This window comes from Pseudochaenichthys georgianus, chromosome 17 (assembly GCF_902827115.2).
Source record: "Pseudochaenichthys georgianus chromosome 17, fPseGeo1.2, whole genome shotgun sequence".
In the NCBI taxonomy this organism is placed as follows: Eukaryota; Metazoa; Chordata; class Actinopteri; order Perciformes; family Channichthyidae; genus Pseudochaenichthys; species Pseudochaenichthys georgianus.
The window spans coordinates 2,232,375-2,260,209 of record NC_047519.1 but is presented as its reverse complement, the minus strand read 5'-3'; the positions used below and the strand labels follow the sequence as shown (position 1 = coordinate 2,260,209).

General features: G+C 41.5%; 1 protein-coding gene across 4 annotated transcripts in view; it reads right to left on the bottom strand.

Annotated features, from left to right (window-relative positions):
• Positions 1-20,171: 20,171 nt before the first annotated feature.
• The window catches only part of asph (aspartate beta-hydroxylase), a 30,884-nt gene continuing 23,220 nt past the window's right edge, over positions 20,172-27,835 (bottom strand). For all 4 annotated transcript variants that reach the window (XM_034105333.2, XM_034105332.2, XM_034105334.2 and 1 more), the window contains 3 exons: positions 27,371-27,415; positions 27,187-27,231; positions 20,172-22,352 (listed from right to left, as the gene is read on the bottom strand). In XM_034105333.2, the coding sequence (XP_033961224.1) occupies positions 22,345-22,352; positions 27,187-27,231; positions 27,371-27,415 (98 nt within the window). In that variant the 3' untranslated portion in view covers positions 20,172-22,344. The remainder of the gene's footprint in view (positions 22,353-27,186; positions 27,232-27,370; positions 27,416-27,835) is intronic.

Sequence of the window (27,835 nt, the reverse complement as noted above, 5' to 3'; positions counted from 1 at the left end):
AAAAAGTAGGTCCAACCCAATACAGAGTCTTTACCTTTTAACACATTATAATCATACAAAACATATCATGCTGGGGTTATATTTTTTATCTAAAACCTTAATTCATATTCATTCAAAAGCCCAAATCATGTATTCTGGTAGTTCTAATAACATCTTCCAGCAAAAGCCCAAATCATGTATTCTGGTAGTTCTAATAACATCTTCCAGCAAAAGCCCAAATCATGTATTCTGGTAGTTCTAGCAACATCTTCCAGCAAACCTAATCATGTATTCTGGTAGTTCTAATAACATCTTCCAGCAGAAAACCCAAATCATGTATTCTGGTCGTTCTAGCAACGTCTTCCAGCAAAAGTCTAATTCATGTATTCTGGTAGTTCTAGCAACGTCTTCCAGCAAAAGCCCAAATCATGTATTCTGGTTCGTTCTAATAACATCTTCCAGCAAAAGTCTAATCATGTATTCTGGTTCGTTCTAATAACATCTTCCAGCAGAAAACCCAAATCATGTATTCTGGTCGTTCTAGCAACTTCTTCCAGCAAACCTAAATCATGTATTCTGGTAGTTCTAGCAACGTCTTCCAGCAAAAGTCTAATCATGTATTCTGGTTCGTTCTAATAACATCCTCCAGCAGAAAACCCAAATCATGTATTCTGGTTGTTCTAGCAACGTCTTCCAGCAAAAGTCTAATCATGTATTCTGGTTCGTTCTAATAACATCTTCCAGCAGACCACTTACCGAGAGCCATCTAACCCAGCTCTCAAGGGCCAGAGCTTACCGGGAGAGAGTATACCAGGGGTTTCCCCCTTTCTCCCCCTCAAATCATTCCACTCAGCAAACAAAGAAATTCACTCAGCATTCAAAGAAATTCACTCAGCATTTCATCCAAGAAATTCACTCAGCATTTCAACCAAGACATTCACTCAGCTTTCAATGAAGAAAATCAAGAGATATTTACCAAGTTTGAGAGAACCTTACCGAGAGTTATTAACCCAGCTCTGAAGGACAGAGCTTACCAGGAGAGAGTATACCAGGGGTTTCCCCCTCTCTCCCCGAAGAACCAAAAAAGCCAGTCTTTATATGCTCAAAAAAACCGGATAGAAAACCCACAAACACCTCCTCTATACCCAACCAACATATTCTATTGGCTCTGGCATAAGACACACCTTCCCAAGTTTGTGTAAAACAAAACATGACTAGACATATTCTATGACTATGACATAACCACCTTTTTGAGGCCTCAATGTGTTTCTCCTTAAGTCCGGAGTCCCCCTGCCTGCTGTGAGAGGAGAGGGAAGAAACTGCCTACTCTCTTATCAGTGACACCCATAAATCATTATAAGTCTTACACTCAATTTAACAAACCACTTGGTTTATACTGTAAATATAGAAAAGCATATAATATGAATCATTTTCATTGTGGGTTACACAAGAATATAATTGATTATATTGTATTATAACTAACTTTCGTTTTAAGTATTCAACCTGTTATGGAGATCTCAACACCCACTTTTTAAAACGCAAAGTTATAAAACAGCAACAACTAAAATTGTAAGCATACATACATATTCATCAACCATCAAGAAGTACTTTCATTATGGGTTCATACAAGAATATGATTGATTATATTTGATTATAACTAACTTTCGTTTTAAGTATTCAACCTGTTATGGAGATCTCAACAACCTGTGTCACCTTTCACACTATCGCAGTGATCATGAGCTATGGGCTTTGTAGATACAGGGGCCCTTCTCTTTTTGACCACAGGGCGATGCACGAAGATGGTGGGTATGGCCTCTGCTCTCAGCCCTTTTTTGTCTTGATAAACGAGTGACTTGAGGTTACTTCACACACAGAACAACTGAGTTTTGTATGCCCACATACATATTCCATAGTGGTTGAATACACAGTATTAGGAAACACTTTATACTTACTGGACATGTTATACTCATTATATACTGTCTATAAAATATGACCAATAATGTGAGACAACTTTATAGAAATTCATATCACATCTGTTACTGATGCCATTTGTCATACTTTGTTAAACTCACAAATAATAAAGTTCCATAACTTCAGTTGGGAACAGAGACCACACCTTATCTCCCCAAGGCAATTTCCCATCCAATAGGTGTGCTATATAGGTGTGTATAACCCTTTCTCCTGTCTGTTACTCCCTCTTTCAGCACAAGAACCAGAGGGGGATTCAATGGAGCCTGAATACCTGCACTGAGACCCTCACCCTGCACCCTGAGTCTCAACTCTGTGTTTTTCAAGCCTTTCCCTGTTTTTTTTTGTATTAAACAAAACATTAAGCTTTCCCAATGGAGTGGTTTTCGTTGTGTGAAAAAGTGCAAATGCAGTGTTTGTATATAAATCACATATTGTTTTGCTGTTGGTCGTGAAATTGCTCCTGCTTCCTCCGCTCTGTGTCAGTGGGGAAGCCGTACATTCGTACTCCTTTCTCTGAGCGATTGGAGCATCCCCAGGCAGCACAGCAAACCATGGTGGCATTTGACAAACTGCATGATATGCTATTCAATGTTTATTGAATTCCATGTATTTGCAATGGATGTTCCTAAAGCAACACATTTAACATCATCATCATCATGCTGCTGCTACTGCTAGTCCTTTGATAGTCACCTGTCGGTCTCCTGTCCTTTCTGAAAGCCATAAAGATGACATTAGTCATTTAGATAACTTGTGTCCTCAATTACCATGGGATTACTGAAACTACCATGAATTTAAGAAAATGGTAGAAATTAATTTAATCTGAATTTGAAAGCATTACTTTAGATCCCCTCCCGCTAAATATATCAATACACATTAGAAAGTGATGCTCCTGACTACCATACAAGTTTAAGAAGATAATATTGGTTTTAAAGAATTCAAAGCTATAAATAAACAACAACAGGCTCTTTAACCAAGGCACTGTTAGTAACATGTAAACTAGTTGTTCACACTAATCCTAATATTATCACTTAATATTAGCAAATTCTATTTTATTTTTTAAAACATATTGATGTAAATACATACACATATCCATTTGTTGTATACATATTGCAAATCAAAACCTTTATTCAATAATAATGACCAAAAATCGTAGTTCTATCTCCTGTTATCATTGCATTCACATTACCCGCCATGAACTTCCGGGGAACGATCCTCGTCTACATGAACCACGTGACGATAACCGTTTTTGGACTTCCGTTGTCGTAACTCTTCTATTATATGGCTCTGGCTGGAAGGCCAATCGCTTTACTTTATCCCGAAATCCGCTAATTCTTGCTCTCGGTGTGACATAAACTGTCAAGCTGTCAAAGTTCTGTACTCAAACCGGACGTACTCAGCCGCACACCCAGCCGCCGGAAGTTGATAGACGCCATCTTGTGCACAGAGCCTATAGAACACATAATTTAAACCAGCAGGATGTAAACAGAGGAGAACAGCCGGTCTGATTTAGTGCCATGTGATTATCCTGTAATGAGTAACATACACGGTGTTGATCGACTATATAAACAGTTCATTTATTGTCTCGATACATGTGTTGTGTAAGACATTTGAATCAATTTGATACGTCAATATTAAATGTACCTTTATTTTGAAAAACTTTATTGTGAAGGACAAACCGGATGTCACATTTCCGATATTGCGGCTGTAGGTACCAGATGTGTTCGGGGTACCAGGGCTGCAGTCGGATAGTTTAAAAATCAGCTCCTAAGTTCTAACCCTATCGTCTATTCCTTGACCTCTGAGTGAAACATCACGGGGTTAAGGGATAGTGGATAGGAGAATTCAAAAGGACTTAGGAGAAGAGACTGCGGTACTTTAGAGAATCCGAATGCACTTTCACTATCCGACGTGTTTATGATGCGCCAGCGGACGTCATTGTGTGCGTCTGCTGCTGTGGGGAAACTATGGAAACTACAGTTTTCTATACAGCGGACTACAACATGGATGTTTAATAAGAACAAGGGACTACTGTAAACTCATCTAGAGACTCTGCACCGTGCTCTGATGCTGCTGCTTTGCTTTATGAACGTGGACAACAGAGAAACATATTCTTCATGACCAAAGTTGGAATTGAAATAAAAAAGGAAAGTGAAACTTATGCTCGTCACCCTCTCCCTCCGGTCCACATTAATACAAATGATCCCAATACGTATGATTGTATGAACTAAAGATCTTAAAATCAATACAGATGTATTTATTATAAATGTTAGTCCTTAACATCTATCACTGTGTATATCACCATTCAAACATCTTTTAAAAGTTGAACAAACCCCACACAGCTCAGTAAAGACTGAAATGTTGACTTTATTTGATCATTTCAGTGAAAACTAACGTTCATATTTCTCTTTTTGATTATAATACTGATGAACGTTCAAAACAAAGCACTTTGGCAACTTACCACCTATGTTTTAAAATGCTTAATAAGCACCGTAACTTTCATGATATAATTTCTCGGTCATAATCGGTTGTTTCCGTGAACGGCCGACTGTTGAGTGACGGCAAATGCTGCGGCTGCAAGGCATTGTGGGGCAGCATTTTTGCTTCTCCTGTTGGTTAGGGAGGTCCAGTGGTTCCTAAGCTAAAGGAGGTTATAAAGGAAGTTTGAAACCTCCTTTCCTTTCATTCTCATCATTCTAGAGAATTCGAACAGCACTTATCATGGCTGCCACTGAGGGACTTCCGGGTTATTTCACTCCTTTAGGAAGGTTCCTAAGCTAAATGGACTATTCGACTTCAGCCCAGATATGTTCGGGTGTATTTCCGTCGCACCCGTCATCCGTCATATCCGTCTTCTCACCTCCCTATGCTCCCAGCGCTCTGCTGCCACACACCGGCCGTCTGCGGAACTGCAGCCGGAGGAACTCGGTACAGCTTGTTATGTGTGTGTACTTGTGGACATAAATAATGTTTCTAATTATTTACAATTACAAAATATATATATTCTGCGTTACTTTAGCCAACACTTTTATAAGGCCACGAGATTAGATAATTACGAAATGTGTAGATAGAATACATATCTTTCAGGTTGTTATTTTGTCATTAATGTTTTATTTACCTTTTAGTATTTTTATATAGTATCTGAACTTTGGAGAGGAGTTGGGAGGCACACGACACATCAAATCACATCTACAGATCAAGACGAAGTGAATGGAAGTACTCCTAGCATGAACATGTTTATGAAAACGTGTGCAAAGTCTCCGGAAATCCTAAAAATAAGCTCATATTTGAATTCCCCATAAAAAAACATATCATTCAGTAAAAACAAGGCCCCACTGATCATCTGCTCCCTGATCTCTCTGCGAATTGAAAGTACTTATTGCCGGAGATCGCATGCTGTGGTTTTATTAAATGTGCCAAGTGCTAGGACTGTCTTATGGAAGAAAGCTTTTAGATGTGCAGCTCCACTAACATGGAACAGTCTGCAAAAAGAATGGAAAATTACCAAGCTAGTACCACTACATGTGTTTAAAGCTTGGTTGGATGCTACACAATCAGATGCTCTTGGTACCTGTACATGTGGATAGATATGTTGTTCTGTTGTTTATGTTTGTATGTCTTCATGTGGAACCTACTGCTGCAGGTCTCCCTTGAAAAAGACATCATTGATATCAATGGGATTTTACCTGGATAAATAAAGGTATTGAATCCAATGAAAACATATCCAAGTGTAACAAACATCCAGTATTCACCTTACTGTTTTTTACTAACAGTAACCAACTAATAATTTTCATAAAGTGCATATTTATTCCAAATTCACAATATATATATGTAATAAAACAATGCACGATGGTACACAGTATCCAAACTCTTTAGGCACTGGTCAGAGACATTCATGTAAAGCAGATACTGAATCCAATACTGGTAAAAACGTTGCAGAGATCAAATGTTTCCTTGTCTGAACGGAGAAACCTAATTTTTAAAACAACATTTTCAGTGTGTGATTTGAAAGATAAGTTCTGATCAATAATAAAACCTAGATATGTGTATGTAGTGACCCTTTCAATGTAAATGTCAGTCCCTTGAACAGTACAAATGTTGGGGAGAAAAGAAGTTAACTTTTTGCTATTTGAGAATATCATGAGTTTGGAGTTGTCTGCATTTAATACTAACTTGAGTTGAGATAAATGGGATGGAATAACATCAAAGGCAAAACATAAACAACAGAACAACATATCTATCCACATGTACAGATGCCAACAGCATCTGATTGTGTAGCATCCAACCAAGCTTTAAACACATGTAGTGGTACTAGCTTGGTAATTTTCCATTCTTTTTGCAGACTGTTCCATGTTAGTGGAGCTGCACATCTAAAAGCTTTCTTCCATATAGTGTTAATTTCGTCAGCTATTTTTTAATTTAGTTTTAGTCTTAGTCCTGTGTTAAATTTCCTTTTTAGTTTTAGTCATATTTAGTCACCTTCATCCTGTTTTTATTTAGTCAAGTTTTAGTCGACTAAAAGTCTGAGCATTTTAGTCAAGATTTAGTCGACTAAAAGTCTGAGCATTTTAGTCAAGATTTAGTCGACTAAAAGTCTGAGCATTTTAGTCTTATTTTAGTCTACTTTTTGTCAATGAAAACTGTTGAGTCTTTTTTAGTCATCAGATTATATAGAACATTTCAGTCAAACTAGTCTAGCCAAAACCAATAATTTGTCATTTTAGTATATAAATAAATAAGATTATCTTGTCCTTATTTGATGAAAAACACAGGTTGAATGATTTAAGAATGCAGCTTTGCAGAGAGTATCTGGTCAGATTTGTGGTGGTTTTACCAGCTGTGTTATGGCCACATTGCTTCCCTTCTGATAAAACAATGCATTCGCTTTTTTTCTCCGCCTCATTGTAGCGAAAATGGGCCCAAATATCACATCGTTTCTTTCTCCCAAGCAGTGGTGGCTTTAGACTTTTTCGTTGTCAGTCATTTTGACGGACAGGATTGTAACATTTCCGTCATAATCCATTATTACCCGTCGAGTGCACAATGTATTACTCACTCGCGCTGACGGGGGGGTATTCGGTTAACGCGACCACTGCTCCTAAGCCCTGTTGTTGCCATTTTATTTTCTGTTAAATAAGGTTAGTTAGACCATGAGTTAGACCCGAGTCTTCCTGACAGTTCATATTGTGCCGCTGCCCGGTGTAATTCAAATGTACCGCTGCGCGCAGCACAGAAACAGCTGCTGCTCTGCCGCAGCACCGGAAATGGAACTGCTGGGAGAAAAACTGACTATCAGAGATGTAACGTTATCTTTGATAATATTTCGTCTCCTCATTTTTCGTCAACGAAAGTAAAGAGAGATTTTGTCATAGTTTTTATTTAGTAAACTACATTTTCGTCTCGTCACTTTTCGTTAACGATATTGCATGATGATTTCGTTACAGTTATTGTTTACTGCCGTCGGTGCCGTCTCGTCATCGTCTCATTTTCGTCATGGAAAAAAAGGTCGTTGACGAACATATTTCGTCATAGTTTTAGTCAACGAAATGAACACTACTTCCATAAGACAGTCCTAACACTTGGCACATTTAATAAAACCACAGCATGCGATCTCCGGCAATAAGTACTTTCAATTTGCAGAGAGATCAGGGAGCAGATGATCAGTGGGGCCTTGTTTTTACTGAATGATGTGTTTTTTTATGGGGAATTCAAATATGAGATTATTATTAGGATTTTCGGATACTTTGCACACGTTTTCACAAACATGTTCACGCTAGGAGTACTTCCATTCGCTTCGTCTTGATCTTAAGATGTGATTTGATGTGTCGTGTGTCTCCCAACTCCTCTCCAAAGTTCAGATACTATATAGAAATACTAAAAGGTAAATAAAACATTAAACAATGACAAAATAACAACCTGAAAGATATGTATTCTATCTACACATTTCGTAATTATCTAATCTCGTGGCCTTATAAAAGTGTTGGCTAAAGTAACGCAGAATATATATATTTTTGAATTGTAAATAATTAGAAACATTATTTATGTGCACAAGTACACACACATAACAAGCTGTACCGAGTTCCTCCGGATGCAAACATTATTTATGTGCACAAGTACACACACATTACAAGCTGTACAGAGTTCCTCCGGCTGCAGTTCCGCAGACGGCCGGTGTGTGGCAGCAGAGCGCTGGGAGCAGAGGGAGGTGAGTAGACGGATATGACGGATGACGAAGGCGACGGAAATACACCCGAACATATCTGGTAGCCCGAACACATCTGGTACTGACACCGGTTTAGGGAGAGACTTAATGCCTTGGCTGTCTGTGTGCGCGGAGGTTTTGTCGTCAACAGACTCATTAAACTACCCACTTCTCGGTACATAGAACCCTGCTCCACTTCGTCAAACGTGAGTAATATCGCAATTGGTGTATTATACTGAAATGTGTTGACATTGGTTTTCATTGGAACAAGCAGTGGGTGTGTGAAGTGCTAATGCTAATACCTAGCGCCACTTGTTTTGATGTACGTTTTTGTTGGTAACCTCGCTAGTTTGTATCTTTCAGTGTTGAGGTGGGCACGGTTAGATTCTGTGTCTTTACGGTCATAAACAATGTGTTGGATGTGGAGCTAGGATAAGTAATAAGGGAGCTAGGAGTGATTTTCGGTGCAGTAATAGGTTAGCATTTTTCGCTCGGGGCTAATTCAGAGGCTCACTGTTAGCATTGTGTGTTTTTTGTGAAAAAATAAATGAAAAAGATCAGTTAAATTAGTTTTTTTCCCGTTCTATGGATATCAAATATTCATAGTTTATTAAATATTAAGGTTCCTTAGACGTTGTTTCCTGCAAATGATGCGATTTCGGGTCCGTGGGGCCTAAGAGGATAACAGAGTATGTTTTATTTTTATTTTATTTATTTTTTCACAACAGTTGTATTTGGATGGAATGAATACCTATAGTGATAATTCAAAGTAATACAATGATTTTTACAGTGAAAACGTTCAAATGGAACTGATGGTTCCCAAATTACCCAGAGGTGAGGTGGACTTTATTTTTCTAAACCTCTCTAAAAAGGTCAAATATCACTTGTTTTGCATCAATCTTGATACAGGGTACTTATTATATGTTATAGTTTGGATTCCTAAAGCTTTTAGTCTACTAACCCATCATTCAAGGGTGGTTTTCACTATAAGTAATGGGTTTTTTTTAGGCGGACAAAACACCGCAGCATTTCACAAAACACCGCAGCATTTCAGAAAACACAGCAGCATTTCACAAAACACCGCAGCATTTCACAAAACACCACAGCATTTCACAAAACACCGCAGCATTTCACAAAACACCGCAGCATTTCAGAAAACACAGCAGCATTTCACAAAACACCGCAGCATTTCACAAAACACCACAGCATTTCACATTGGACGGAAAGGGTATTCCTTAGGGAGAACACTTATTGTTTGTGATTGGACAGAACCAGCCAGAGAAGCACTGCTATGATTGGTTGTTTTTGCTGCCAATCAAGAAATGACTTTGTGATTGGCCCAACACATCAGCCGTTAGCTGTTAGCTGTTAGCACACACTCAGAGCTCACAGCTCCTCATATCTATTCAGAAACTGGACAAAAGTTAAAGATATGCAAAACACAGACTGTCTATGTTATGGCGAATACAGTCGCTGCTTTATTTATGTCTGTATGATGTTGTTGTGAGTGTGGACGGAGCAGCTACAGGTTAGTTTAGCCTGATCGATCCGATTCCGATAGGATTTACATGGAGATACGGCCCGCCCCCTCTCCAGCGTCTTTTTTGAATCACAGGAGTAAACACAGTATTAATGCTTTATTAATTCATGGTTTTTAAGGGGCTTATCTCCATGTAAATACTATCGTAGACCACCCAATATTCGCATCACTCTAATCACTCGAGTTTCACCGCGGCTGTCAGCTGTGTTTGCTCCTGTCATTCAAACAAGATGCGCTGGAGAGGGGGCGGGAAGTATCTCCATGTAAATCCAATGGGAGATACCAACTACAACAAAATGAACATATTTGACCGTGATTTAATTGTAATACACGTTTCAAAGTGATGCCGAAGTAACATACTGATAACGGTTAGTAAAAACCATGAATTAATGCTTTGACAAGTCTGCAGACAAGACGGCAGGCGAAAAGCTTTTAAAATGCGTGTTTTCAGAATGGAATCGGATCCATCAGGCTAATCTAACCTGTAGCTGCTCCGTCCACACTCACAACAATGTCATACAGACATAAATAAAGCAGCGACTGTATTCGCCATGACATAGACAGTCTGTGGTTTGTACATGTTTAACTTTTGTCCAGTTTCTGAACAGATATGAGGAGCTATGAGCTCTGAGTGTGTGCTAACGGCTGATGTGTTGGGAGGGACCGGTTGGGACATATTGCGCTGTCGGACGTTGACCAATCACGAAGGGTCATTTCTTCACTGGCAGCAAAAAGAACCAATCACTGCAGTGCTGTCTGGCTGGCTCTGTCCAATCATAAACAAGAAGTGTTCTCCCTAAAGGAATACCCTTTCCGTCCAATGTGAAATGCTGTGGTGTTTTCTGAAAAGCTGCGGCGTTTTGTGAAATACTGTGGCGTTTTGTGAAATGCTGTGGCGTTTTCTGAAATGCTGTAGCGTTTTGTTAAAAGCTGTGGGGTTTTGTGAAATGCTGTTGTGTTTTCATTTTAAGTCATACGCTAATATTAACCAATACACAGCTTCAATTATTACTTTACTTACCTTGACCACATAACAGCTGTATTGAAGGTTTGCTTTTTGATCAATAAACACAACAACAAAAAGCAAACTCCACTGGTATGGAACATACATGGCCTAATATCAAGAGGAGATGCGTTTATTGAGTAAACAAACAGTCAAGGGCAGAACGTCTGCACAACCCACTGCACCGCACGCCAATATTGTTAAGCCCGAAGGTCCCCGCCGGCGGGGACCCTGTTTTTTTTTTCACGATACTGTGTCTCAGGGTATCTTAATATTTAAAAACCTATTAATGTGTTATACCAGATTAACGAGAAGAATCTCAGCTAACTGACGATAAGAATCATTTTTACCGAAACAAAACAAAAGTCTCACAAGAAGCGTTAGCATTAGCCCTTAGCTAAAACAGGCAGATGCTACTTCCGGTGCTAACTAGCAAAAACGATCTTTAAAACTTAATATTTTCTGCACAAACTAGATATCATCTGAAAGCTGATACTCCACAGATTATTTTTGTTATAAGTATCATCACTGTAGGACACAAACTCACTGAGCTATCAGCCAGAACAGAGAAAAAGAAAAAAAACAGTTTTCAAAACCATAACAATAATTATGTCTTACCGTTGCTGTTTTGTGATCAAAGCTCTTGTTCAAGGGAATAAAAACTCTGCTTAAAGTTAATCCAATGTCTCTTAGTCACTTTAGAATTGTTCCTGATAATCTATCATTACATTCATGACAGCAGAGTAGGTATAAAGTTTCGCAGTCCCGAGCTAATGCTGTCTCACGTGCTGTTTATGCAAACCTCTCTCTACTTGATGTAAGTGTTTAGCGGGACTTGCTAACTGTTACTCGATTCTATTGGCTCTAACGGTTCAGAAAAGGTGTCAATCACCCAAATCGACCAATGGGTTCCAAATATATGATCCTGCGTGGTATAAACTACGCCCGCCCCAGTTCCATTACGCATTACGCAGCCAGAAGGGAGAGCTTCACCACCGAGGCGAGCGGGTGCTAGAGATGCTAACTGACGATAGCGGGGCTATGATCATACCAGATGACTCTTCGTCGGATGATGAAGATCTCCTCCAGCCAGACCTGGATCCGGACAGAAGTGACTCGGATGTTGAATTTCCACCACGGGAAAGGTATGTAATCTCTCTGTTTTTATATATTACTTATGTGTTTGGTGGAACTGCGTCACAGTGCTAGCTTAGCCAAGAAGCTACAGGAATGATTAGGCAACATGCTAAATAGTGTTACTTGTCTTTTTGGAGTTACATTTTCTAAATGAATGGCCAGTGAATGAATATATACATGTGTTTACTTATTTATTTGGTGTAATATTATTCATTTATAGTCCAATATTATCCTTTTTATATATTACTTTTGTGTTTGGTGGAACTTCATCACAGTGTTAGCTTAGCCAACAGGAATGATTAGCCAAAATGCTAAATAGTGTTACTTGTCTTTTTGGAGTTACATTTTCTAAATGAATGGCCAGTGAATGAATATACATGTTTACTTACTTGTTTATTTGGTGTAATATTATTCATTTATAGTCCAATATTATCCTATAAGTATAAGCCAGTGAATTAATCTAATCTCTTTGTTTTTCCACATTTGTTAGATGAGGAGTGACCACAGCAGGACAAAGCCACACACCCAGAAGACTTTCAGGGAGCAGCTTGCTGCATAATTGTTGGAGTTTGCTGAAGGCCCTGCTGAAGGCCCTGCACCTCCACCACCCCCTCCTCCACCACTCACATGCATGCCCGAGTATTATGGGGAAGATGCCACCAAGGTCAGGAAGAACTGCAGGAGGTGCCTAGATGCTGGACTCAAAAGGGTGAAGACACCGGTGTACTGCAGGAAGTGCCAGGTCCCTCTGTGCTTCACTGTCAAAAAGAACTGTTTGAGGGAGTGGCACGACCTAAATACTGGAACATTCAGGTAGGTATAAAGTTCAGGTAGGTATAACATTTTGCGAGTGTTTATTTAAAAAAAAATACTTGTTGTTTTTATATACCTAGTGTGATTTTATTGTATAGTGTGTTGGTAAAATATTTGTTGTTTTATTGTATAGTACGTTGGTAAAATGTTTGTTTTTACATGCCTATAGTGTGTTGGTAAAATGTTTGAAATAAATCTGCCCCAGTTGGAGTCAAATGTTACCTATGTTTCCGTTTTTTTTATTGTGCAAGTACACTTACACACAATGACCTACAGTGTAGTTTTATTGTATACTGTGTTGGTACAGTTACATACACACACAGCTACACTTACACATCCACACACACCTACACATACACACACCTACACTTACACACACCTAGTACACACACTCACACACACAAAAATATAAAAAAAAAAAAACATTATTTAAAAAAAAATATATATATTTTTAAAAATATTTTTTCTTGTTGTTTTGGGTGGAATGAATACCTATAGCGATGATTCAATGTAATACAATGATTTTTATAGTCTGGTACCTGAAAAAGGTCAAATGGCACTGATGGAACCAAATGTGCCCAAAGCTTATTCCGTCTGGACTTTATTTTCATAAACCTCTCTAAAAAGGTCAAATGTCTCTTGTTTTGCCTCAATCTTGATACAGGGTGCTTATTATATGTTATACTTTGGATTCCTAAAGCTTTTAGGCTACTAACCCATCATTCAAGGTTGGTCTTCACTATAAGTAATGGGTTTTCTTTAGGGGGAGACAGGAATTTACATTATTTTGCTATGTTCCATCTGAATTTACTCTGACACAGAACAATCTATATTGATTCTGACATTTCTACATCCAACTCACAGATGTAACCTTGCTTTGATAAAAACAATTATTCATATCAACCTTTTAGAAATTAAGTTATAGTCATTTGTTCTGGGAATGTCATTTTCGAGCCTGAAACCTGAAAAACAGGCTCGGGGTTTAACAGGTTAAGGCTCCTCCAGACAGCCTCCGCGATAATCGATCGTCGACGAGCCTTTACAGAAATGTGTTATCCTTCGAGGCGGCGAGCCCACATACGTTTCCCGGTCGCTGCCGGAAGACCTGGGAGTCCGGGACGCGAACGTTTGAGAAATTACGAACGGCTCATTTCGGAGGACACGCGCGCGTCTGCTTGACGCCGGGACGACCGGCGACCCTCCCCTACAGGCACTCAGACGCGAAGGCCCGCCCACAACTGCTTGCACGTCTGTGACCGCAGTTTTAATTGTTATTGTGTCTGTGCTTGACCCTTCAGAGTCGCAGTGTAAGAGCTGCACAGTTATGAATAAAGGCAGCTGCACCATCTTTCATTCAGCATTCAACATTTATAAAGCAATAGCTTTATGTCTTGCCCCCTTGTCCACTGAGGTTCGTCAGGCCCAATACATCTTCAACAAACTCCCCCTTTGCCTCATCATAACAACTCACAAACACCAGCAACTGAGCATTGTCAGTGGTGTCAGTGGACTCATCCACAGCTAAGGAAATGCACTGTGCATTTTTTATTTCATCACAAAGCTGATGAATCAAATCACCAGCCAGTCTTTATGTTCTTCTGGTTGCTGAGGAATCTGAGAGGGGGATTTGCTTAATTTTACATGTTATTTCCTCTTTTTGTTTGCCTTCACATGGTCTCCATCACTTCAGTCATGCATTTTTTTATACTTCAGTTATGATCCAGTGGAATGCCCTTACCTACTGGCTGAGTTAAATCAAAGTGGTTACTTTTGTTTGGCTGGGCAGTGAAGTTTTACACACCGTCTTATTTGACTTTCTCGGGACTTAAAACCGTTTTTTGGGAGCAGACCCCAGAAAAAAAAAATATATATTTACACGTAAGGTCATCATCTTAATAGTTTTGTATGCTCATCCGTGAGCAGAGCATCAAGTTGACATGTCTATTACCAACACACTCTCACTCCCTAAGCGTCCAATAGCGACGTTTGGTCAGTGTCCGTGGCGTCCAATTGTGACGCTCCTAGGCTCCTTCAGCGTCATAAAGGGACGCAAATAGCTTTCAACTGATTGCAATGTATTCCCATCTGCGTCGGGATTTGACGCTCATGGAAGCACGGCATTCGTTTATGTTGGCTGCCCTTAAAGGCAATGTGAGCGTCTATTCCCATTGGATAACGGAGAATTGTACACCCGGAAGTAAGTATTCCTCTTACTGTCGATTGATTTTACAGTGATATCTGCACTACTCATCGACTAAAAAACACCAGATTATCCTTGTTAATTACACAACATTGATTGGTTTAAATTGTGTGCAATGATTTTGTATTTTTCCCCTTCGATTCGGAGAAACAAATATTTTTTCTGAGTAAAGGATGGCAGAAGACACTACACTACCCAGAATCCCCAGCTATCGTTTGGACTACACCATGTGCTCTGTTTGACAAACCCCGTTTTTTTCACCATTCATTCCGATGGCTGGCGTCTATGTCACATGATCTTCACATTTCTCCCTGCAGAAAAAGAAAACATGGCCGAACTTCGTTTTATTCTAGGTGGAAAATGCCTATTTTAAAGTTAGTTTGGCCATTAAAATGCGTTTTGATGTCATTTGATGCGAGACATATGAGTTGTTATTTCAGATTATGTGTGCAGTGGATGTACATGATCTTTAGTTTGCTAGTTATTACGAAGATTAAATCGCGACGTTTTCATTGTTACCAAGGTGGTTGCTAGGGACGCTGCTATCGATATTATTTCTGTTATGTTGTGTAACTGTTTAATGGTGTTATCTTTATTGCTACCCCCTTCCCCGTCAATGTATAGTGTTGGTCCACAGCCTAAACATATTAGTTTAACAAAATCCGCATCTAAAGATAGCTTACGTTATTTCCCCCCTGTGCAATTCCAGTCTCACATCTCACAGCACATTGTCATTAACAAATAACGGAAACAGACCGAAAACATTTTTAAAAAAAAATAATAATACTTTATTCCGAGTGTGCTTGCTTTTCTCTTTGAAAGTCATCACATAACGGCATTGTAATACACGGTTCGGCTGCATTACATATTACATATCTGCCGTAGTTCTGTATTTATAGAGCCCTGATGAGAAGACAAACATGAGGAACTGAAAACGTGACGTGGATCATAAATATATCAGCCATTAAACAACATCTTACATTTCTTTTCACACAATACGTCTCCTTGCAGTATCAACACTAATTCGGCTCACTTTTATATTTGATCCAATTGGTAGATAGGCTGTATTTACACCATAAAGGTGCACAGCTGATATAAAGGGACACCTGGTGGTTAAAGCATGTTATTGAATTTAATTATTTTTATTATTAGATATTAATACGATCCCTATAAAGTATATTCATTACTCGTTATTCTCTACTAATAGTTAATTAAAGACTGTATGTAATGACTATTTTGCACATCCCTTTCAAGATTTCAAGATTTTCTAAGGTTTATTGACATATAGGCCTACACAACTGTGGTGTAGTTCTGCACTGAATGAAAAACTTGGGTCGCAGGTTCCTCAACAGTGCATTACAAGACATCTATCAATATTTGTGCATACCTCCAGCAATGTTAACTATGTTGAAGCACTTATTTTAACTGATATTATACATAATGTATTATACTCTTATAAGATGTATGTAGATATTTCATCTCCGGCATTGTCAGGTATTGAACAATCAATAAATAAAGAACACAGAATTGTTGAATATAAAACACAGAATTTGTGTGATTATACTAAATGATTTTCAAATAAACACAACTGCATATTTAACTGTTACACATGCTGATGTAACGCAAATGTTCCAACTTGGGATCAATAAAGTATATCTTATCTTAAGCTGATCGATGGCTACTGCCATATTTGCAAAATGTGCCTCTGAACCTTGACAAGTGCATGTTTCAGGCTTATCAATTAATGTAATGTAATGTTATCACAGGGGTCACACACATAAGACCAGCTGTTAAATAAAGCTCTTCTGACCTTAGCTGGCATGTGGGTATATATATTAATACTGCCCATAATGGGCACAAGCAATTTTTACCCATTTATTAATTATATGTTTTAAATGTGAGTGTTTCCTGTCCCCTAAACCTCCAGGGATGTACACAGTTTAATACTGGCAACTTCTTATTATGGGAAATACGAAAACGTCTTTTAAAACTACAACTCCCAGTAGAGACGTGCCATAGAGAACATGTTGCGAAACAGAATAGCCAGCATGTGTAGTTCTGGGGACGGGGTGGGGGACGGGGGACGCGGTGGACCCGTTCAAATCCAGTTTTGGACAGTTTGCTGTGGTTCCATCCCATTTCAAGTGCTGTTCGAGAATCGGCTTAACCCTCGGAGCACACTCTCCAATCACAGAGCTTGAGGACTATCACGGGGTTTGTCAAACAGAGCACATGGCGTAGTCCAAACGATAGCTGGGGATTCTGGGTAGTGTAGTGTCTTCTGCCATCCTTTACTCCTGGGAATGGACGCTCACATTACCTTTAAGGGCAGCCGACACAAACGAATGCCGTGCTTCCATGAGCGTCAAATCCCGACGCAGATGGGAATACATTGCAATCAGTTGAAAGCTATTTGCGTCCCTTTATGACGCTGAAGGAGCCTAGGAGCGTCACAATTGGATGCCACGGACACTGACCAAACGTCGCTATTGGACGCTTAGGGAGTGAGAGTGTGTTGCTATTACAGCTGAATGCGGCGATTACCATTTTGTTCAGCCAAACGCCTCACAAACTGATTAAGATCAACAGCTTTAGTGCGTTTTGATGCAATGCTGAGTACAGCCAAACTTGACAGTCTCTTCTCTGTCATTGTAGACCGCAAATATCTCATTCCTTCAGTGCTTGGGTAACGTCGCAGCCATTATATGAGGGTGGGACAAGTCCCCCCCCACTTTTTCAAATACAGCGAAAATCAAAGCTGACGATCTCTTGGTTTGATATGTTTTCTCCCCCAGACAACATGGACATAAGAACATGTTTTTCAAAGAAGAGGAAAGTAAGTCTTCAGCTGGTATTAGCAGTGATGGCGGCGGCGGCGGCAAAAGCGTCTCACTTCTGGAGAGGAGTTTCGTCTTTATGTCATGATAGAGAGATAAAAATACTGAATAGTTTAGAAAAGGCATCGAAATGCCAGGTTACTAGTATTTATCATGTAAACGGGGAACATGAATAACCCGATCTCTCTGTGCTCATGTAAACACCATGATGTCCATGTAGAGACGCAGTCAGTGTGTTTTACTGGAGCCTCAGTTCGATAAGAGACTATTTTCTGAGTTCTTTAACTTCGGTACTCTCTCTCAAAATGATAATGTGCATTATGTTTTAATTATACTTCTTATCATTCAGAAGCTTTTTGTGTGTGTTTATGTTTTACTGAGTGCTTATAGGCCATTTCCATCCCAGTATTCAGTTAACTGTTTATTTTCTGTGCACATTACATAGACTAGCTAATATTCTACCTACTGCTTGGGACTTTGAGTCTTCAAAATGTCCAATGTCACAGACTGGGACTTACTTTAGAGTCAGTTGTATTTACATTCAGTATGACTTGTTATGATTCAATGTGAAAGAGTATACTGCTCAATAAATAATGATCACTTCACCACCTCTCTTGTCATCTAGGCGTTTGAGAGTGAGTCAGAGGCAGAACACAGGGACAGTGGAGAGAGGTCCCTTGCTGGGGTGAGTGATGAAAGGGAAATTACAGTTCAGAGTAAATTGTGATGTGGACTCTCATCCCAGAATGTTAAGGAAATCAGTGGGGATATTGAACAGGAAACATTTCAGTCAAGGGGCATCATATGACCAATATAGACAGAAGAGCAACATTTATTTGAACATTTAAGTCAATGATACCATTCCTAGGTGAACTTAACATCTGTATGGAGTCAGATCAGTCTCAATATTAATAAATGCTCACAGAAGGATTCACAAATGTATTTTGCGATTTATATATAAATGATTCTCCACAACAATATTTCTCAATGCACTCATAAATATTTATTGTTGTATATAAATGTACAAAAAATGGGCATTTAAACTGCTTTTTATTAATTTAAAGACAGCTCTGAATTAATAATCAAATATCTTTCCTTTCTTTACTACTGGATGAAATTACAAAATGTACCCATCATTTTCCTCATGCTAGTATAGCCACATAAAAGTATCAAACCACCTGTTAAAATGCACCAGAATACAGGAAATCTATTATTTTTTTCCCCCCGCTAAAGATGTCCCCCCCCCCCCACATTCAGGATGCTTCCTACGCCCATGTCAGAATGCTTCTCGATTTGCACCGTCCCGTTCAAATGAAATCACCGCCAATCATATTTCCACGCTCGGGTTACAAGACGTGCATCTTGTGCTGCATTCACTTGCACTCGGACATTAGAGACTTTCTCTCAAATGTCCGATGAGCCACAACTTTTCTTTTCAAACAAAGCTGCCAACTGGGGTGGCAAGGCCTATTTTTAGGGTGGCAGTTGCCACCCCATGCCACCCCAGTAGGTGAAACTAGGCTACTATCTACAGTACAGATGCAACTAGATGAGCTGTTAACTCTCGCTCTGACTTTTTTTTTTTTAAACTCTCGCTCTGACTCAGACAGGTTGAAAGAGACGACACACGCATTTTTCCCACCGGCATTCCGCCCTAATGTGCCTCTGATTCGCAGACTGTTGGTGGGGTAAAAACGCTGACGGGATGCTGAATGTGATTGGACCAATGCCTTGACAGACACACAGACACAGACAGTGGAACAGTCGGACATGCAGAGCGCTGTTTGCAGTGGACATAGCGGAGAATTTTGACTCGTTATGTTGTGGCGATGTCTCGCAGATAACACAGATAATACATATGAAAAGTATAATTTGCTCAGAGTCAGTAGTGGTTCGGATCGGAGTCCGGACTTTGAGGATGCCTGCCTTAAACTATGACTATTAAAAATCATAAATAAAAATCACAAATTAAAGACTTATACATCCAATACAATACGTGTTGTATGGAAGAGACCCTATTCTTCATTTGGTGGTGTCCCCTCTCCTGTAGTGTGCTCTATACGTGTGTGTGTGTGCATGTAAATGGTCTGCAAAGGCTAAAATCCCTGTTCCCTATCTCCCAGTTAGATTTTGAATGGAGGACTTGTAATTAAGCATTTTGAATAAATTAAATATTGGTACTTTACTCAAGTAAACAATCTGAATACTTCTTTCTCCGCTGACCATTCTAGTGCCACAGCTGATGAGCTTTTATTGAAGGTGATGCTTGTCTCTTGTTGCAGTGCTGCAGTGTGTGTGCAGCACTCTGACAGCAAAGTATTAAAAAGAAAGACATGTGGGGATGATGGAGGTCCACAGCACAAATGTGAGGACACCTTAAGGACACTGGAAAGCTACGAGGATGCAGCAACTTTGCACACGATGAACTGTATGCGGGTCTTAAGTGGAAATGAGTGACAAATACTCAAGATTAAAAAGACTGGAGTCGTTGATGAGTTGTCCCAAACCTTTTATTAAAGCAACAGATCATTTACAGAAAACTGACAATCCATCATTACTTCATAATAATTTATTCACTGTCATCAGTGTGTACAGAACATGTTCTGAGACACTGAGGCGAAGAGGGGCAGTTTAACCAGCAGCAGCCTGTCTACTGCAGCGCTGTGGCGGAGCTTCAACACTGTCATCACAAGCCTTCCCTGCTGATCTCACATGATCACCCTCTTTCACCAGGTTGCTGTAGTGTGGATTTTGTTTTTGAAGTAGCACAGCTCCTTTAACCCGTCACAAAATAGCTTATGGCTTTACAAAAAGCTTTTAAAGCATTTTCAGAAAAAAACTTTTTTTTAATTTTATTTCTACATGTCCTTTTAAAAAAATTTTCCTTTTAAAAATCTAGAAGCTCTCTCTTGGTAAAGATTGTAATCTTTAATGTTAAAAAGGTTTTACAGTTCACATTGACTTACAAAGTGTCAGGAAGTAGAAAAGACCAGCTAGTGGGCAAGACATTCTACAAAAAACACTTCTGCACACCAGACAAACAATCTGGTGTCACGAGTCAGGAGCACAACTAACGTGGGAAGGCGACAGACGCCCTGAGAGGTATCTTTTTCACAGAAGTGTTTACATTTTGTTACTGTAAACGTTGATCTACATATTGTTAATGGTCAGTATCACTACAGAAATGGTTTTGTTTCCACCCATTGTTAGTGTCCAGATCATACCTGCTGTGATAGAACAGGAGCTGTACCTGCAGACAGACCCCTCCCTGAGGACAGTAAGGTGCCAACACTCAAGGAGCTTCAAAACACTTCTGCCATACGATGACGCAAGAGGAAGTTTTGATCTGTGATCTTCCGCTACCATGGATCAATGAAACACATTCTGAGCTCACAAAGGAAAGGGCAACGGGGACTAAAGAAAGTTTCCCTTTGAGCTGAACACCAGCCACTGAGGATGAAAACAAAGGGCTGGGTCATTAACCGTCAGCTGGGGTTGGCTGACAGGAACATGACGTCTGATCCGTGTAACCCTGTGTGAGCTGTAGGGCCTTCACACAGGGTTACACGTTGCATGTCACGCTCCTCACATCCATTCTTAACATCAGCTTGAAACTAAAGAGCTCAACATTAATTAGAAATTATTCAAACAGATTATCTGTCAGTCTCGTTAGATGGTCGTGGTACTCATATCTGGAAATGAGAAAAAAGAAACGGCTAGGATTCGACAGAACTCAGACACACAGAGAGGTAAAGGGAGATGTACAACCCACCAGAAGAAAAAGTTTACAGCTCTCAAAAACGACTTCATGACACGAACGGCTCACACAAAGGTCTGACTAGTAAAAGAGACTTGCCAACACACAAGGACATGCTCACACACACACACACACACACACACACACACACACACACACACACACACACACACACACACACACACACACACACACACACACACACACACACACACACACACACACACACACACACACACACGCTCTCTTCACATGCTAGCACACGGCTCATCCTGGATTCAACACATACTGAGTGGTAAATAAAGGGCTGGGGGGGGGGGGGGGGTACAGACACAGCTTTGCATAGAAACACTGAGCAGAGTGGAATGTTCTCTGATCAGCACTGCAACAGAGGAGGCTGCAGCGTTCAGAACCAGAGGAGAGCTTCACATTTGATCCTGCTATGTCAAACAGCTGACTGCGGAGAGCTGGGTCAGTCTGACTGCTAAACACCGCCTCAGTTACTGGGCAACAGAATTGCGATGCAGGAAGCCAGACTACATCACTGAGACTTCAAAATAAAGTTCCAGCTCTAGATTGGACTTTGCAGACTGAGCCGAGTTCACACTGAACTGAACCCCCCCTGACAAAAAAGAAATGGACTATCTACTGAAAGAAAAACAAATGTTCATTCAAAAGAAAAGAAGGGTAAATCAGGAGTACCAGATCAGGGAACAATTCATACATCATCACAAATGAACAGCAAAAGGAAAGTTTATGGAAGGTGTGAAAACATAGGGATGGGGAGAGTGTTGTCATGACGACTCAATTGTTTCTCTGGAGGTGGAGAGGTGCATCATCGCGCTCAGACGGTGCTGACGCAAGGTCAGTGGGTCCCTTCTCCGTCACCACGACGACCACGGCAGGCTCTACGTTTCTATGGAGAGCACAAACAGGACGTTGAGTCTACTGATGCAACCAGGGTTCATACAGCTTACATAGAATAACATTTAATACAAACTTTAGAATAACCACAATAAAAAGAAAGAAAACATTGTTGGTTGAGGCTCATTGAAAATTAAAACATTCTTGTTAGCATCCATAACCAGCTGATCTCAGATGTATCAACTAGAGCAGGAGTTCCCAACCCCCGGGCCGCGAAATAGCTGTGAGTTATCGTAATATTTGCAGAATTATAAATATATAAAAATATTTTATCATATCTTTTTCAAAAAGTGTTTAATTTTCGCACCTATACCAGTCATATTATTTCATCCAGTAGCCTGGTTAATCTTTCACCAGAAAACTGTTGAAAACGGCTTTTATGATGTTCCGAGGGATTCGGCAGCTCAGCCTATAAGGTCTCAGCCTCTTGTGCGCACGAGAAAGTTACCGGTGCGCCAAGTAGGAAGAGGAGCGCACAGGAGACAACCGTTTCATTGCAGACTGTTATGTTTATGTGGGGAAATGCAGTGCATACATTATTTGAGATATATTTCATACTCTGACTTCATTTTAAGGACATTTCGGCCAGGGGTGAGGAGCTATGTGTTTAAGCACCGGATTGGCAAAAAAGGAGAGTCTGTAAACCAGTCTGCCTTGATCTATGAATTCATGTCCGGGACTCTCACGGTATCTGCTGCCCGCAGCTGTTTTATAGAAGGAAAACCTCCTTCACTTCATGAAATGGCTGCAGCATCAGGAGGCAGCGGGACGTGTAACTCCGCCTCTGAGAAGTGCAGCACCAGCGCGCCGAGAGCTGTGCCTTTTTACGCACCGCCTTCGCTGTGTTTACCTTCATCAGAACAGCTTAAGAGTGACTGCAGGCTGCTACGTGTTGCATGATGTGTGTGTGTGTGTGTGTGTGTGTGTGTGTGTGTGTGTGTGTGTGTGAGAGTGTGCTCTGCTCAGCTCTGTGTGTTCGGTGTGTTTGTGCCTGTCCGACACCGGCATTTGTTTTCAAATGACCATGAACAGTAATTTACACACATAGGTAGCCTATATGCGGGTGTTCCCAAAGTAAATTAGTTTAATCTTAATCTCGATGTAGTGCTAAATGCTGTCGGACGTGCACCGGAACGAACGACACTATCATAATATCTTCTGAAAACAAATGCCAGTCGCACACACACACACACACACACACGCACGCACACACACGCACACACAGGATTTTCTGTAAATCATACAAACAAAACCAAAACGTTGATTTATCTGTTTTTTTTTTTTTTTCACACGTCTCATCAACGATGCGTGGAAGTCGGAAACAGTACCGAAGGAGTGGCAGACCGGGGTGGTGGTTCCCCTTTTCAAAAAGGGGGTCAGAGGGTGTGTGCCAATTACAGAGGCATCACACATCTCAGCCTCCCCGGGAAAGTTTACTCTAAGGTACTCGAAAGGAGGGTCAGGCCGATTGTCGAACCTCAGATTGAGGAGGAACAATGCGGATTCCGTCCTGGTCGTGGAACGACGGATCAGCTGTTTACTCTCGCAAGGATCCTGGAGGGGGCTTGGGAGTATGCTTATCCGGTCTACATGTGTTTTGTAGACTTGGAGAAGGCGTATGACCGAGTTCCCAGGGAGTTACTGTGGGAGGTGCTGCGGGAGTATGGGGTGAGAGGGTCTCTACTCAGGGCCATCCAATCTCTGTACTCCCAAAGCGAGAGCTGTGTCCGGGTCCTCGGCAGGAAGTCAGACCCATTCCCGGTGAGGGTTGGCCTCCGCCAGGGCTGCGCTTTGTCACCAATCCTGTTTGTAATATACATGGATTGGATTTCGAGGCGTAGTCGTGGGGGGAGGGGGTCTACAGTTTGGTGGACTAAGGATTGCACCACTGCTTTTTGCAGATGATGTGGTTCTGATGGCTTCATCGGTCTGCGACCTTCAGCACTCACTGGATCGGTTCACCACCGAGTGTGAAGCGGCTGGGATGAGGATCAGCACCTCCAAATCTGAGGCCATGGTTCTCAGCAGGAAACCGATGGACTGTCCACTCCAAGTAGGGAATGAGTCCTTACCCCAAGTGAAGGAGTTCAAGTATCTCGGGGTCTTGTTCTCGAGTGAGGGAACAATGGAGCGTGAGATGGGCCGCTTTACCGCACCGTTGTGACAAAAAGGGAGCTGAGCCAGAAGGCAAAGCTCTCTGTCCACCGGGCCATTTTCGTTCCTACCCTCACCTATGGTCATGAAGGATGGGTCATGACCGAAAGAACGAGATCGCGGATACAAGCGGCCGACATGGGTTTTCTCCGCAGGGTGGCTGGTGTCTCCCTTAGGGATAAGGTGAGAGATTCGGTCATCAGGGAGGGACTCGGAGTTGAGCCGCTCCTCCTTCGCGTCGAAAGAAGCCAGTGGAGGTGGTTCGGGCACCTAGTTAGGATGCCACCTGGGCGCCTCCCTAGGGAGGTGTTCCAGGCACGTCCAGCTGGGAAGAGACCAAGGGGTAGACCTAGGACCAGGTGGAGGGATTATATCTCTTCGCTGGCCTGGGAGCGCCTTGGGATCCCCCAGTCAGAGCTGGTTGATGTCGCCAGGGAAAGGAACGTTTCGGGCTCTCTGCTGGAGCTGCTACCCCCGCGACCCGACCACGGATAAGCGGGAGAAGATGAATGGATGGATGGTTTAAAAACTGAATAACGTCGGTTTTTTAGTTTTCCGAAAAACCAAAAAACGACACCGGTTCTTTTGTAAACGTTGTTAATATGTTTTGGATGCATATTGTTCTAGTATTTGTTCAGGCTGTTACATACAATTAGCCTCTGTTGCTACCTGCTGGTGGTGAGTAAATATTAAAATCAGTTAAAATTGACAACCGGTCAATGTATCTGCCGGTCCTTGACACAATAAAGGTTGGGAACCCCTGAACTAGAGGATGTAGGTTGTCTTGACAACACTGGAGGGCCATCCAAAGTGAGAGCTGTGTACGGGACAGGGCAGTAAGATACGTGTTTCACGTGAGGCTTGGCCTCCACCAGGGCTCCATTTGTCACCAATCCTGTTTCTGATATTCATGGACAGGATCTCTAGGCATAGTCGGGGGAGGGGGGGTTGCTTTTGATGATGTGCTTCTGATGGCTTCTTCGGACTGTGACCTTCAGAGAGGCCATGGGTCTCAGCAGGAAACCAACTGACTGTCTACTCCATACTTGCCAACCTTGAGACCTCAGAAATCGGGAGAATTTCAAAACCACCGCGGGGGTGGGGGGGGGGATCGCCGGAGCTGTATTAGATTAACATTAACATGCTTATTGTAGTTGTAAGTGCACTGCCTTGCGGCCTGAAGCACCATCCTTGATGGAGCTTATGTGTGGGCTGGAAAGGAGTGAGCAGAGGGTCGAGTGGTCGAGTTGTCGATTCTTGTTCTGTTTTCTGTGATATATCTTCCTCATCCTCTCAGACTTTCATTTGCGCGCGCTACTAAAGAGACGCGCTACCATGGAAACCAAACAATGGTGTAGCTGTATTAAAGTCAGAGTGGAAACAGTCCTGAGTAAATCTGATTTTGTCAGAAATCGGGAGAAATGCAGGAGAAATATGACCCCGGAGGAAACCGGGAGAGGGCAATGAAATCGGGAGGGTTGGCAAGTATGGTCTACTCCACGTAGGGAATGGTGTCCTTACCCTAAGTGAATGAGTCCTTAATGAGTTCAAGTTATTGGGATATTTTTCTTGAGTAAGGGGATGCTGGAGAATCCGAGCAGCACAAGCTCTACTACCCCGTTATGATGAAGAGAGCTGAGACGGAGAAGTTGGGGGCCTTCTGCTGGAACTGCTAACCTCCGCGACCCGACTTTGGGTAAGCCAATAGCCGCGTTCACACTGTGGTACTTTTCCCACAAAGGTTCATGCGAACTTAGTTCATGATCGCGTTCACACCAAAAAGAGCCGGTACTAAAAGTAGTTCATGCGAACCTTTTTACCCCCTCGAAAGTCCCTGCTAGAGAGCAGGGACTTTCAAAAGCAACCCCCCCTCCCCCGACTATGCCTAGAGATCCTGTCCATGAAAATCAGAAACAGGATTGGTGACAAATGGAGCCCTGGTGGAGGCCAAGCCTCACGTGAAACACGTATCTTACTGCCCTGTCCCGTACACAGCTCTCACTTTGGATGGCCCTCCAGTGTTGTCAAGACAACCTACATCCTCTAGTTCAGGGGTTCCCAACCTTTATTGTGCCAAGGACCAGCAGATACATTAAAAAAAAATCGCGGACCGGTTGTCAATTTGAATATTTACTCACCACCAGCAGGTAGCAACAGAGGCTAATTGTATGTAACAGCCTGAACAAATACTAGAACAATATGCATAGATGCTAGAGAGCAGGTGCAGCTGCTGGGACTCCCAGCAGCTTCTACTGAAGCCTTCCCCAACTCCGGGGACTTTGGGCGGCAGTATACGCCGTGAAGTGGTTTGCGGCCTGCCAGTAAACCCAAAGCAGAAGAAGAAGAAGTGACGTCAGCGGCTTCATTTGCCTAATCCACCCCAGGGACTTTTTCTGGTGTGAACGCGATCTGTACTTAGTTCATGCGAACTAAAGAGTTTGCATGAACTAAGTTCGCATTAACCTTTGTGGGAAAAGTACCGCAGTGTGAACGCGCCTATAGAAGATGGATCGATGGACACCAGTAATTGTGATGTTTATTCATATATACCAAACATTCTCTCCTTCCAGCTTCCTAAGGTATAGATTTGTGTCCTGTTCACTCAGCAGTGGCGGACACATACAATAGCAATCCTCCCGATGAGCATGAATGTGAATAAAAACAATGTTTACCTATGGGCTCATCCTGGAACTGTTCCTCTGTCTCAAACACAGCTGCTACAGAAAGAGACACAGACGCACAAGTAAATCCACGAGATCTTAAACATATTGTAATGTTATCCCCTCACAAAGCCTGTGGCCCCATTTATGCAGTGCATCCATCCTACGGTTGGAAGGTGTGTGCGATTGTGCCCACCTTCTTCTGCTGCCTCCTCTACTTCCTGTGCGTCTTCTTCTGCCTCTGAAGGTGGAACAAAGACATTTGAAACCATTAACCAAGTGTTTGCTACGAGGCATCTTGCAAACAGCCGCCACACACCATGCTCAGTAAGAGGAGATCTCTTGGACCTATGCAATGTATTACACAAAGATAATAATGTACACTGGCATACTTCCACACAATTCAGTATGGACCAAAATCCATAGATTTCACTGAGCCTCAAAATGTCAAACAGATGATTCTTCTTTTAGATCATCAATATATATAAGAGATACACCCCTTACTGGGGATGACGGAGAGGGGGACGCTAAGTGTCATCTCAAGGAAGCCACAGCCTCTTAAAGCACTTTGGTATTGTATAGAATGATCTGTCTAATGTCTTTACTAGTCTGAGGAGTTCCCCTCTAATCTAATGAGCTAAGGGAGTCACAGTCACACACT